General features: G+C 30.5%; 1 protein-coding gene across 1 annotated transcript; it reads left to right on the plus strand.

Moving 5' to 3' along the window:
- Positions 1–209: 209 nt before the first annotated feature.
- LOC139511078 (uncharacterized) lies at positions 210–974 on the plus strand. The gene has a single exon (XM_071297650.1). It carries the CDS (start codon positions 210–212, stop codon positions 972–974), a length of 765 nt encoding a protein of 254 aa, XP_071153751.1.
- The last annotated feature ends 15038 nt before the right edge of the window (positions 975–16012 follow it).

Here is a 16012-nt window from a genome sequence, read left to right on the forward strand (position 1 = left end):
TTCCTCAAGGATCGGTCATGGGACCAAAACTTTATTGCATTTTCTCAAGACCAATTGGCGAAATATGTAAACGCCATAACATGAGTTATCACTGTTATGCAGACGACACACAAGTTTATCTCGTGTTCAAGCCACTCGATAATTGGACGAACATATCAAAGCGACTTGAGACTTGCGTAGCTGATATCAGCAAGTGGATGTGCTCGAACATGTTAAAATCAAACGAGAATAAAACGGAACTGATAGTATTTGCTCCAAAAAACCGAGTGAAGGACCTTTCAAACATGAATCTCAATCTTGGTGGAATCATTGTTGGTGATGCTGATTGCGTAAAAAATCTAGGCATTTATTTTGAAATAACTTTGACAATAGACAAACAAATTAGTGCTGTTTCAAAATTATGTTTCAATCAGATCAGAAACATTGGACGAATTCGACCATTTATTACAGAAGAAGCATGCAAAACGTTAGTATGCTCTCTTTTAACCTCCCGTTTAGATTATGGAAACGCATTACTGTATGGACTCCCAGCAACATCTATTCAAAGGTTACAACGAGTCCAAAACACAGCAGCTAGGGTCATTACAAGGAAGAGGAAGTACGACCACAAAACACCAATCTTCAAGTCTCTCCATTGGCTGCCTGTAACATACCGATGCCAGTATAAACTTCTTGTGTATGTGTTCAAGGCTTTGCACGAGGAGGCACCGGTCTACCTACAAGAACTCGTTGAAATATACAAACCAATGCGAGCACTTATATCTGAAAATTCCATGATTTTAACAACGCCACGTGTAAGAACTAAAACATATGGGGACAGAAGATTCGACAAAGCAGCAGCCGTTCTGTGGAATGATCTACCAAGTGATCTACGAAACATCCATTGTGTGAACGTTTTTAAGAAACATTTGAAAACTCATTTATATAGACATGCTTTTAATAGTTCTTTAAAAAATATTTCTACATCATTGTAATTTTTGAATTTTTAAGCTACTACTTTTTTTTCGAATTTTTAATTTAGTATACTTTTATTGGTTACTTTAGATTTTTTTTAGCAAATATTTTGAAGTTTTAACTTACTTTTATTGGTACCGATTCAATATCTCCTTAATTTATCATGCCCATTTTATATTAATTTTATTGTTTTATCAATTCTAATTTTTCAAATCTTTTTGTTTTAAAAATTTTAAACATGGGCTTTTATATTTTATTGTTAATACTTATATATGTATATGGAAATATATTGTAAAGCGCTTAGAGTAATTTTAATATTGTATTATGCGCTGTTATAAATACTGTATAATAATAACTATAATAATATAGAACTCCTAGCTTTAATAAACTACAGAATGCTTCGATGCTTTAAGGATATGTCGCATGAAAGTTCTTAGGTTATTCTCACTAACGACCACCCTATATTGAGACAGCTTAAACTGCTTCTGTAAGCCGACATCGTGGAATCTAAGTCATTATAATCTTAGATATAAATAAAAATAAACTGGTGTTATATTTAACATAATAAAAGACATTACGGGAATATATTTAAGAATTACTATTATTACTCCATCTCCATGCAACATAAATTATAGCAAACATTCAATAATTATAAGAAATATCAGTTTATGTAAGACCGTAACTGTCGTATATCATCTTGAAAATCAATATTGTTTACATGACTATGTTTAGCAAAGGGGTTTAGGACAGCTATTACTAACTTTTTAATGTATTTTACAGAAATAAATTTGAGACAATAGTAGTTTACGAATGTTTTAAAAGCTGATCTATTCGATTCCATCTGAAAAAAGACAAAATAACGAGATTTTCCTTTCATCTTAGTATTGTTCGAATTTTAACTCAACCGACTTAAAATGGATACTTAGTTGTAATCATAGTTTGCTAAGTCGGTTTATTAGGGCTGGGTTACAAAGCAATGCTTAGATTTGACCCTAACAATTAGTTTTGGGCTGTCTATCTATAAATCTAAGCAGAAACTTAAATTAACAAATCATTTTTTTTTAAACAATACTAGTAAAACGATAAAAATGATATAAATGATGTAACTGATGAACAAAACACAACCGTGAAATATAATGACGTCTTATATAAGAGATGAACTGACTAAGCATTCACATGTATAACTTAAGTATATTATCGGTACAAATGGTACACATACGTATCTATTGTGTAGCGAGTTCAATTAATTTGATAAGTATCGTACTTTACAAAGTTCAAATGTAATTCTTATGCATCATTCATATAAACTATGTTAAACTATTTCGTTCAGGTTAAAATACGCATAAATTTGAACAAAAAACGGAATCGTGACAAATGCCGAGCTACATACTTTCTTGGACGAGACGAAAAATCAGAACTGTTTATCTTAAAGTTAGTAACATAAAAAAAAACATGAGACGTTGTTATTAGTTTTCTAAATTAGGGATACATAATGAGTTAAGAAATGAATGATAAACAACTTTATTGGACCTGTTTTATGGAATGAGTACTTTGATAAGTCCAAAGACATACTTTGGGACATACTTAAGTTAGGATGAACTCTTTTGACCCGAATATTTTGGTGTTTTGGCATAATGAATTTTGAGTGTTTTTATATCAAGATGTAACCTTAATCAATTGTAATGATAGAATATGAAGCCAAATAATGTATCAAATATTTTGCTTTATATCTTTTTTTAAAGACAAAACATCCAATTCAAACCCACTTAAACGTAAACTTTCCCAGCTTCCTCTTTTTTATAACATTATTCCCTATTAGAAAACCTATTTCATTATTGCTTAGAAATTATGCTAGTGAAAATTAACAAAAGAAGAACATGTTTAACCCCGCCACATTCTGTATTTATGTATAAGTGTCTGTCCCAATATGTCTTTAGATTATCTCTAATTATATCCTTTATGTCTTCGGATATATTTGACCACTCTACCAAACAACTGTAGGCAAAGAAAAGGTATAAAATTCAACTGTAAACGTAAGTAATATATTTATGAATTGTGTATTACAGTTATCATACAATTCCTTTGAGGTCTTACAAAATCAGAATTGAAGAATCAATGTAGTATTTTGTTTTTTCTGTAAATTAAATGGATTGGTAGCATCAACGAGGGCCATGCACTTGAAAATGTAAACGCCTTGGAGCATGCTAGGAAAGCCGTTTTTACATTTTCAGAGTCAAAACAATAAAGATAATATATTATGCATTAAGCTGCAGTTATACGATCGAAAACATGGCATACTGTAAAACATGGTATGGTATGATGGTATGGTATGTGTTATGGTATGATGGTATGGTACGTATACCATCATACCATGGTATGCATGAATGGTACCATGGTATGGTATGATGGTATGGTACAAATTCCTATACCATGGTACGAATTCCTATACCATGGTACAAATTATTATACCATGGTATAACTTGATAGAATGAAACATGGTATGGTTTTTTGAAGTAGGAAATTTTGAAAAATTAATTTAGGTAATATGAACTATGATTTTGTTTTAATTTGTTGACATTATATATATGTTTTATTTATTAAATTAATATTTTACGAAATAGATGTAGACAAACCAGATAGACTATCACTTACATGTATAAAGCTGTGAACAGAAAACAAGAGAAAACTCAATTTAAACATCTCAGATAACAAGATAAGATAGATATAATGTCCTGTTCTGACACATTATAAATGGCTGTCAATTATTCTGTAACTTTTGATGATAATCTAGATAATGTAGTTAAAGTTTTATTGCATAACCTTCTGTCAATGGTCAACTTATATATTGTTTTGAAATATGACACTTTAAACAGTTGCATATTCTGTCTACATCTATGGCCAATAAATTCAATTAAAAATGTGAATAAAAGGTGAATGCATCTCCAGTGGTGATTAGAAAACACCATACTAAAACTGTCACTAATATAATACTATGTTAGTTGATAGATACCACATGTTGTAGAGTGTATTTTGTTTTCTTCAATTATATGTAAAATAAATGTGCATTATGGAAGTTAATACACAATATCAACCAAGGAATGAGTCTTTTTTTTTTATTATGCGAGATTTTCTTAAACAATTTTATTTCATTTTTTAATACATGCTGAGAGTGACAGCTATTTCTGTGCAGATAGAGATAGGAATAGGTTTCTTTAAAATGTATTTCAATGTCAATTATAATTGCCATGTGTTGTAAATATTTGACCTTTAATTACATCAACATTTAAGAACGATTTTTTTTCCTTTTAACTTTAATAAAGGGTTATAATAATTTGCTAGACGAAAAAAATCTATTATTTCATCTGATGTTCCATCGAATATTATGAATACATATTGTCCCTATATCTGCCATGATAGAATATTATGTAATGCAGAATTAAATATTTCGAATATATTAACATGATTAAGTATATCACAGATTTCCCGTGAAGGGACTGCACCAATTGCCGCAACTATTATTTGTTTATAAATTTTTCCATCGCATTCAAATGCTATGTTTTCTAAAAAAATTCTCAACAAATGTTGATGACAGAGCTTGATTTGTCAAAACTGTCATGGGCTCGTTTACAGGACGTTTGAGGAAGATTAGTAAACATCTGTGTTATATTATACGAAACCAAAAGGCTGTTTGCCATAGGTTCTAATTTCTCAATGATATTAATGAATGATGTAGTATCCTTTATATATGTAGACTGCTTTTGAACTATAAGTATAAGAAAATGATCAACATAATGACCTATAACTTATAAGAAGGGGGGGCAATACCTTTTTGTGTTAACCTGTTTTTGCCTTTGTGTTTTTAACTGTTATTTGAGACAAAATTAAACTGTTAACTGTTTTCAACTCACTGGCTGTCATCTGTTCTGTTAAAATTTGAAATGTTTACTGTTTATATGAAAATGGGATTCCTGTAATTTGTTACTAGACACTTAAAGTGTTTTTGGACATAATTTGTCCCTGAAAACTGATCTTACATGTACCTGTTGTTTACAAGAATTTTAAGATTCACGCTAATCACATTAAATTTGCTGTCCATTTCTTTCTTTACGGTGCTTGCTCAAAGGAGTGACATAAACAGCATATATGTAACTGTCTTTGAGTATAGTAAATCCTTCGTAAAATTTAGAATAGAAATGAGGAATGTGTCAAAGAAACAACAACCCGACCAGAGAGTAGAAAACAGTCCAAGGTAAACAAAAAAAGTCGCTTACACAGTGAAAAAATCTTGCACCAGGAGGCGGGCTGAAGCTGGCTCCTAAGGGAGCAATAATTTAACTTCAAAAAGGGGGTGGGGTTAGAAGTTATATGGCCGTTTTCTGAACAAAAATGTGTACTAGTTCATATACCTCTAACCAATGTAGTTCATTACTGTCTCCTATCTATAGTTTATCCCAAAGTTAACAGGAGTGGCCACTCCTCAATCAGCTAAATCCCTGTTTTATTTAAAAGTCATCCAAACCCATTAGCATTGATAATGTTTTTTGAAATGATCATAGATTTTAAAATTGAACCAATGAATATTTTGTTTACATTGTTTTTCAATTCCTGTTTCTCATTGAAAAAAAAGTTTGTTTTGGAAAAGGTCAAAAAAGAAAGAAAGAAAACAGATATTTAATAAAATCCTGTTTAAGAATAGGTTTATTAACTTTTCAAAATTTCCTCTTTTGAAAAAACATACCATGCTTCATACCATGGTATAATAATTTGTACCATGGTATAGTAATTTGTACCATACCATCATACCATACCATGGTACCATTCATGTATACCATGGTATGATGGTATTCGTACCATACCATCATACCATACCACATACCATACCATCGTACCATACCATGTTTTACAGTATGCCCGAAAACATTCCTCCCGGCGTCTGTTATTTTATGTTTAGAAATTGATCTGTTTCGTTTATTACTGTGAGACGTGCTTGGACGATGAAAAACAAGATTTAAAGCAACTAAATACACGTTTTGTGTATTGATTTTCGAATCAATGCACTGAGGTTATAGCTATGTTTAATAGCAATGTTCAATTTGATTATTTCGTCTACGTGACGTCAAAGCTTGCAATTGTGATCACGAAAAATATGTTTAATCTGGAGGAACATTAAGGATTGTGGTACAATTTCAGAGGAAGTGCAAGGTCACGTTGTACTTAACAAGTTGTGTTAGTTGTCTGATCGTAGGTTGTCGAGGTAAATACAATTATGAATGATTGCAACATTTAATATGTTGGTGGTTGTATAATTGTATCGAGTGTACATGAAGGCTGACCTATATACGATTGCGAAGATAATATTGACTCTTAATGGATCTGTATATTGTTGATTTCCGTAATAAAAAGAAAAAACAAACATTTATTCAACAATCATTTGCAGAATAGGTTAAAAAAATATGTACACTTCAAAAGGATATTTTTATTAAATCTATAAATGATAAAACATAGTTATATCCATTAGATATATTCAAAAAGGAAATGATTTTTTTTAAATTGTCAAAATGCATTTAAGTAATTGTCCGGCGACCCAATCGGAACAATAAATCTGTTATTTCTGTTAATATTAATTTGTAATTCGGTTTATAAAATTAAATCGTTTGAACAAAAATGTTTTCTTCGTATTTGTCTGCTTTTTCATTGTATTATTATTATTATTATTATTATTATTATTATTATTATTATTATTATTATTATTATTATTATTATTATTATTATTATTATTATTATTATTATTATTATTATTATTTTAATCATTATTATTTTTATAATCATTATTATTGATTTTAATATTATTATCCTTTGCAAAGTACTTAAGGATAGTCTTATCAATTCTTATCAACAGAATTAGAATAAAGCCAGATTATATCGATTAAACTAAAATCTTCATTCTTTTCATTAACTTATATATTGTTTTTTTATACTATAATAATTGTTCATTTAACGTGGGTGTGATAAGAATGATGCATTGTTATAGAAAACGTATTGGTTAAAATCTATACCTATGCCACTACACCTTAATATAGTTGTTGATATAAAAAAAAAGATGTGATATGATTGCCAATTAGACAACTCTCCAAAAGAGACTAAAATGAGACAGAATTAACAACTATAGGTCACAGATCGGCCTTCAGCAATTAGCAACTCCCAATCGCATAGTCAGCTGTAAAAGGCCTCTAAATGACAACGTAAAACAATTCAAACGCGAGCGGTTATTTATGTACAAAAAATGAACGAAAAAACAAATATGTAACACATAAACAAATGACAACAACTGAATTACAGGCTCATACATACATAAAGTTTATATATGCATCTATGTAATATATTTCATTTTTTTTATTGCAGCTTATCATTACTTTTACTGCAGAAAAATTAAGTATAACATCATCTTTAAGGTTTAAATTCTATGAGACTTTTAATGCATTGCAAAATTACACTATAATTTTATTTCCATTAACGTGCACTTTTATACGTAATTTCATTGATGAAGATTTTTTCCGATTGATTACAAGTGACCCATATTAACGATATATAACGAGTTTCATATTTATTTAAAAAGTAAAATAAGTTGTTGTATTCTCAATAATATAAATTTTCTATCAAATACTTGGTTACATACAAAAACAAATTAATTCAGGCGCGTAGCTACGTTTACGTCAAAACGCCCGGGCGTACACTTAAATTTTCGTAAAAAGAATGTTTTCATCTCAATACATTAAGAAGAACTGGTTAAAATCATAATATGAGGCAGGCATAACCTGTGAATGGGGACGAAGTCTGTATGTATTATTTTTTTACTTCAAACATGTTAAAATAAAGGATACGGAAATACCGTAACGTTCCCGATTTTGGTTCTGTTGTTAGGGATTTAGCTGTGACGTTCTTTAAGTTATGACGTCATATTCAATGTAAACAAAAGAAACGCTTCCATCAGGTAACGTTTTTTTCAAATCAAACAATTATTAAAAATGAAACTGTATTGAGTTCCAAACTTATATTTTACTAGACTGATAAATATAATTTTTTTTCAAAGTCTCATGCAAACAAGACAGATTTCTGCGCAAATGCGGGGAAAACCGGAACAGGAACTAGATCTGAAAAAAAAAGTTAACGATTTTGAGTTCATTAGTAGAATGAAAAATTCGGGAAATTTTCCACGATTTTTTTTTTTTTTTTTTAATTGATTTTTCTACCGTAATTGGGGACTTCGTCCCCATATTATAAGCCTTGCATATCTTTCTTCAATGGCTTTTATAATTGCAAATAAAAGTGACGAAATTTACTTTTCAATCAAAAGGTATCGTATTATACATTTGTTCATTTTTTGTCAAAGTCTGAATCTACTGTGAATTCTAATTACTTTGTCTTTGTTTAAAGCTATTCATTATCTTTTGAGATTTGCTTTTTTGTCGAGTCTGCAACTTTTTAGTCTCGAAAGCGAGACATAGCAATCCTAAATTCCGTCGGCAGCGTCAACATCTTGGTTCAGCATGTTGTGAAAAGTTTTTTTAGATATCAATGACTGTCAACTATTTTTTACGAAAGTTGGATATATATTTAATTTTACCGTATTTACTGATGAAAGGAACTTCTTTTTGCAGTTAACAAGTAGATACAGTCTAGGGTTGTTTGTTACACATCAATTACATTGTCTAACCTTCATCGAATTTTATGAAACTTAGCAGAAGTTTTTTTATGATTAATGTCTGAACAAAAATTTTAAAAGTGTTTTTGTTTTAATTTTTCAGTTTACGGACTTATCTTTTCGCAACTAACACACGGTCTGTTTAATACTTTAAATGATAATTTTTTTAACCTTCATAGATTGCCATGAAACTTTGGCAGAAGAAGATCATGAAAAAATATCTAAAGAAAATGTTTAATATTCTTAAATCCTGGAATGGACTGATAAATGGATTATTTTTTGCGGAAGCAATCATAGACCCAGGCGAGATCTGGGTTCTACGGAAACCTTAACGAATTTTCATAAGACACCCGAAAACTATCAAAATTAATTAGTTCATGTCCATTAACGAAATTTGCACATGAAAGGGGTCTTGATTGAGCGATTGCTTTACCCCATGGTTCCTTTTAAACATATTTAGAGTAACTGATTTGAACATTTTCTCTAAAACCAAATCAACACAATGAATAAATTAAACATAAAAGATAAACAAAATAGACTCTTAAGTATGTTGCTATTGGTGAGTTTTTATTGACAGAAATGGTATCTCACTACCAACAGGTGCTATGACCTGGACACGAAGGGGCCCTCAGACCCCGTGCCGAGGTTCGGGCGTACACTTAAAAATGGCTTAGCTACGCCACTGATTATCATGTATGTAGTAATTAGAATTCTGTATGTAGGCAAATGTGATGATTTATACGTAGTTTATAAAACATATTTTGTTTATTCATTCTAATCAATTTTCATGACTTCCGGATTACATATCGAAACTTAAATTACAAACTAAAAAAAATATATGGAGTTTAAACAACTTTAAAACACAGGCTACATGATTTAATTACTTGTCTTTATGTCAGCGCCTATGACAATTAGACATTTTACATGTGGTTCTTATGGAGTACTTGTGACAAATCTAAAAAGAGATAAATAAAAATATAAACTTAGTTATAACCCACTATACATAAATGTAAAGATAAAGTAAGCCCTCAGCCCTCAAACAATCAAATCTCTCAGAGTAAGTATTTTACCGGTTTTGGTTTGGCACTGGTCTGTTTTTTTTACTAAATGTATATCATTACTTACATTACTTTTTTCTCAATAATAGATTGCATATTTCGCTGGCAATGATGTAGCAATGTTTTCTTTATAACTTTCAGAACATGCATTTCTAGGGCAACACAAGTGGTGTAAATCAAGCCAATAAAAACAAAATTTGGTTAAAATAGAACTATTGATTAGGCTTATGACGTAGACAGAGAACTCTGCAAGCACTTGTGATTTATTTTGTCTGTAACTGATTTCTGGCTTTCAACTCAAAAACGTTTGTTACAGCGTAATGTAAATAAATCACCGGATTTTTTTCCCGATGTGCAGAGAGTGTCTTAAATAATAGTTGGGCGATTATTTAATAAATCACAAAAGCGTACTTCGTAAAAACTGAATATTGCCCTGCAGATTTAAAGGAGGACCGTAAACAGCCCCCGCTGTTCATATATGCAAAAAGTCTGACAGTAAAAAGATCTTATCAAATGAAATGGTCCTTTGAAAAATCAGATTGATTTTTTTTAGCTGCAATCAATATAAAGTATGATAAATACCCTTACCGAGTCTACGATAATATCATTAAAGCTCTCAATTTCCTTCTTGAGAACAATTTGCCCTTTTGTGAATTTTCTCTTCACTTCTCTATAAATCCTTTCGGCAATTAATTGTATCTGCAGATTGTATGTAGATATATATATGCACCAATTACACACCTAAATAGCAGACCTGTCAGTTAATTGTTTGTAACAGTTAATTTTCGTAACCTTAATGATAATCGTTTTTAAATCAACTAGCATTATTTGACTATTCTATTGAACTTAAGCACAGGGAACTAACGTTAAATAAATCTTCAGCAATATTCGTCCTTTTTGGGATTTGAATATTTCACATTCACGCGCGTTTACTTGTTCTGTGTGCATATAGTAACAACATTTTAGAGTTATTTTATGGACGGCAGTTTTCTATAGGTTGCATTTCTGTAAATATTGACAATGCAATTTCCCATAGGAACTCCTTTTACGGCTAAAACTGTACCACTTTTACTATGAAGTTTTGAAAAAATCTTATCCTAGAATTGAGAGTTCATAGGCACAACATTTTTTTCAAAGGTCAAAATATAGGGCTGTGCAGCATATTTTCAACGTTTATATGCCCTGAACTTCACAGAGTTTAAACTAACACTAATTTTCTTAACTACCCCTACCTCGAATGAAAGGTTACCACAGATTTCAATGTAAACAATATGCACATGTTTATTTACTGGTAACATTCCCAAGTTATGTCTCTGTGAGATGGAACTGGGAACCAGTATGTAAACAAAATTAATTTTCTATGAATATTTAAGATCTCCCCAAAAGAGGCGTGTTTTGAGAAACAGCTGTATTTACAAAGTGCAACCTATAATTACGGTTCTTACATTTCCCGAATCGTTCGCTTTACTTGTATCCTGCATTGACGTTTTAAATTTCAACGAACGCAATGTATGAATCATAAAATGATTATCAAATCAGGGATTTCGTTATTACAGATTAATTAAAACCTTTGCTGAGTTCTCTCTCCGATACAATTGTTTGGTTTTAAAGTTTAGCTGTTCTTGAAGAAAACTTGTAATAACAGGGATATATATTCCTCATTTTTCGGCGATGCTATTCAAAAAGCAATACAAAAAGACTTAAGTAGTGTCCATGTAAACGTATTGCACCTTTTGAATAACTTATTCTGAAATATGATGTTAATAAACACTGTATTAAGTTCTTTGAATATTGGCTGCAACTGTTCTAACATTTATTTAGTTTTAATCACTAGTGGATAAAACACAACTTTACAGTTAGTAGTGCTAATGGTCCTACACCCTGTTGATACTTATATTTTTGGAATTGAAGAAGGTCGTGGTTGTCTCAGATTGTTTATAACTTCTTTACACTAAGTCAGTATGTATTGAATGATATTTAAGCTTGGATATATTCAAAAATTGAAATTTGATATCCGCTAGCTTTCGTAAATTATGAGCGCCTGTTTCATGTCGTTAAGTATTTTTTAGGGTAAGGTTTGGCAGCTAATAACCATATTACAACCTACTATATTCTGTATGTGCAAGTTCCAAGCCAGGATCCTGTAATTCAGTAGTTGTCGTCTACCCTTGTTTTGTTTTTGTTCGTTTTTTAGAAAAGAAAACCTAATGCCATTGGTTTTATCTTGAGAAGTGTTTCACATTTTGTCATGTTGTTTGATAATTTACAATTTACAATTTACAACACTATAATGGTTTTCAATGATTTTTTTAACCAAAACATAAAATAGGCTTTCAAGGACGACTCCGGGTGCGTGAGTTTGTTGCTACATTGAAGACCACTTGGTGGCCTTCCGCTGTTGTCTGCTTTATGGTCGGGTTGTTATCGCTTTGCCATATTCCCCATTTCCATTCTTAATTTTATTTCAAGTACAAACAAAATGAATTGCAAGCAAGTAAAAACAGCATACTTATTACCATAATGAAACTAAAGAAAACATTGAATAGTTCATATGCTTGTATACAATTGTTTGTCTTGCTCAAAGTTTCGTGTATTTTGTTGTCATTTTGATATTTTCCATTTTTAACATCGTATTGTCCTTTTGTTTTCAAAAAATAAGTTTGAATATTCCTTAGGTATCGTTCGCCTCTCTTTCAATATCCTTTGGTATAGTCTAAATCTACGGAGACGAACAATTTGCTGTTCTGCATGTGACGTTGATCTCCTCCTTGCAGTTCTACTGTTGCCTTGCTTAAACTAAATAGTTAAACTTAAACTAAATAGTTAAATCCTATGTTAAATGTGTGCATAAAACAAACGATTTTTAAATATCTTTATTAGTTATATAACTGGTCAAAAAAAAAATTGTATTTCATGGTAGGTGCGTTCTGTGGAACTACGTTCAAATAATTATAAATGATCTGTAAACAACGTCTTCTTTTTCAATTATCGGACCATTTTGAAGTTTCAAACGTTCGAATTGAAGAATAGGTTGATGCATCAATATACTTTATACTACCTCATTTGGCAGTATTTGATTTGTTTAAGTAGCATATTCTTATAGTTTACCATTTGAATAGAAATATTATCACTAAAAAGACAAAGGTCAGGTTTTGGCAATTGGCCCATAGAAACACAAGATAGTACAGCGTATTATACAAAAAATACAAAACATGGATCAGATATCTATTTGTAGACAGAAAAAAGTTTCATTCCAAATCCATCATTTCAAAACATCTTCAGTTAGTGTTACTGAATGTGGATAATTTAACATAATACCTCTATTTCTGTTTTATCAAAACTAGTTACTCTTCTTAAAACAAGAGAACAGATGAAATATTTATAACTACTGTGTAAATCGGATGCAGTCGCCTCATATCTTTAATTATTAGAACATAGTTGGTCAAACAATAGTTTGTGTTAATGATACTTGTAGTCTGTTGTACTAAGTTTCGTCCCCGAGGTAATCACCTGCCCAAATGTCAGCACTTCGGTGTTGACATGTAAAGCAAAGATAGGGTCATTTTTATTAATTTTCTGTTTACAAAAATATTGTTTTTGAAATACTAAGGATTTTCTAATCCAAGACATAGATTATCTTAGGCGTATTTGGCACCACTTTTAGGAATTTAGGTTCTCAACTTTGTACTTGTTTGGCTTTATAACTTTTTTCATCTGAGCGGTTTATGTTACGCGCATGCGGCGTATACACCTTTAAGCCTGGTACTTTTGATAACTAGTAAAAAGCGTATTATTTGTTAATTTCAGGACCATTGGAGTACCTGACGTTCGAATTAAATAATAGATTGATACATCGTTATACTTATTACCTCCTCAACGGTCAATATTTGAACTGTTTAAGTATTATATTCTTATGTTTTACCATTAACATAGAAGTGTTTTCATTTATTTTGCAAAACGGTTCAGGTTTTTGGCAATTGAACCACACACAGACAAGATAGTACAGCGTTTCATATTGCCATGCAAACACAGGTATAGGGTACCAATTTGTTGACATAAAAATAGACATAATTGAAAGTCCATTCCAAATCCATATCTACAACACATGAAAATGTTACTGAATCTGGAAAATTTAAGGTAATAACACTATGTTGTCCTGTTTATGAACTTTTTTTTAATTAAATGCCTTGTTAACACTGTCGTAAAAAGTTGAATATGTGAATGATTATTCTAATTGTCCATCTGAAAACCAACAAACTCCACTTCATTGGTCTGTATACACACTCAAATAGACATAATGCAGTTAATACTAACCCCATTGTGTCATTATACATATATCGGTCAATAAGTCTGAAATAACAAAGACAAATCGTCTACTTTTTCAATTACCAGACCAATTTGATGTACCAGACGTTCCAATTGAAGAAAAGATAATACAACCTAATAGACAATATTTCATTTTTTTTTGTTTCATATTCTTATGTTTTACCATATAAAATCAATACTTAATTTGCTAGATTCAAGAACTTAAGCGCAAACTCAGGTTTCAAAGAGTTAAAGCCAGTTTGTCCTATATCTGTTTCTCTATATCAGGATCATTTCCAAGAAGTCATATATATAATATATAACAATAATATCTCCAGACGTGTTCTTTCAGAAGAAACACCTTAATGTCATATTTCTAAACATTAAATCAAGTTATTTATGCAGATAAATGCCTGAAACTGCATTTTTATTTATAAAAGATTAAAAGGATAATACAAAAAATAAACTTCATACATGTTTAACGAAAAACGATATAGTACGAACCAAACTAAATCAAAATATGTAATCATTTGTTTAGTAGAACTATATTATATATCGGCGAAATTTATTTATTTTGAGCTGGTGGTCCTGCAGTACATTTGTGAAGATATTTTTTTATTATTAGTTGAAATTATTTGCCTGCCATTGCGATTTCTCTATATTTCATCTTATTTTCACGAACTTGAGATTACCTCACTGACACTATCCCTTTGATAGGTTTATATCAAAAAAATCTAATAAGCAAATAAATTCATATTATGTTTTCTTATTAAAATCAATTTATGATTTAATTTGAATTTGCTCTACACGTGTTTCTGGAAAACATTTAACGTATATAGTCATGACCATAAGTTTGGATATTATAAAATATAGAACACAAAATGACATACAAAAAAGGGCATTAGAACAACGAAACTTGTGCCTTATTCAAGGGATTAAAAATTTATGATTGTTAGCGAGATTGGGCACATTCATGTAACAATAACAGATGTACACTATATATAGACATTCGTGGAAAAGATATACACACATATAGTTTCATTTTTCAAAACCAAATGGAAGCGAAATCATCATTTTGGTGCCGTTTATTTAGATTGCTATGTCTTTTGCTCATTGTTGAAGTGACACGTTGATCTATACTTGCTTACCTTCTACGTCATTTTGTTACTGGTGAAAAGTTATCTCGTTGATAATCATACCACATTCTCTATAAACGTATAAAAGGAGATATAATGTATACTTAAATAAGATAGCAAACAAACAACGCAAAACCCAGTCTTCAACAATAGACAATGGCCAGTTATAAATCATCATTATTCAAGGAAAGCAGTGAACAGAGTTAACTGTCTATATCAAGCATTTGCCATTAGTTACAAATTCGCTAAATGACAAAAGACCATAAACATAAGATATAAATGAAGACAAAACAAACGATGTTTGACGATCAGTTGAATAACACAAGGTGCCTGACAGAATGCACTAAATAATCAGTGCAAATACAAGTATTTTCTGTATAATGTCAGAGTAAAAGACAACAATAACAAAGCCAAGTACGAGAACAATTATATAGATATACCGTATTAAAGTTTGTGTCAATAATATAATTATACGTCTATCAAGACAGAAGAGAGATTCAAATGATTATTTCTTAATTTGTTTGATTAATAAACAAAGTTATCGCTGTTAAAGACGTGAAATATTATTGTCTAAAAATTGAATACAAGCAAGATACAAACATGCATTTGCAATATATCTGTCTTCTTGAAATGATATTTAGTAAACGTTTCTATCAATATTTAAATCTTTTTCATTTTTGACATCTTCCTCCAACTTAATTTATATATTGTGTCTATTCATTTGAAGATTTCTTTTACTATGAGTCCCTGTGTTGTCCTTCTATGTGGAATAACTATAAACACTTGTTGACGATCGTATATATATATCTTTTGATTTCATTATCATATCATTGGGTTGACGTCTCATTGACATTTTT

The sequence above is a fragment of the Mytilus edulis genome, chromosome 2 (genome assembly GCF_963676685.1).
Source record: "Mytilus edulis chromosome 2, xbMytEdul2.2, whole genome shotgun sequence".
Lineage (NCBI taxonomy): Eukaryota > Metazoa > Mollusca > Bivalvia > Mytilida > Mytilidae > Mytilus > Mytilus edulis.

Bases quoted from the DNA above. Each gene is read 5' to 3' on its own strand.
- LOC139511078 (XM_071297650.1), top strand. From the start codon at position 210: ATGTTAAAATCAAACGAGAATAAAACGGAACTGATAGTATTTGCTCCA.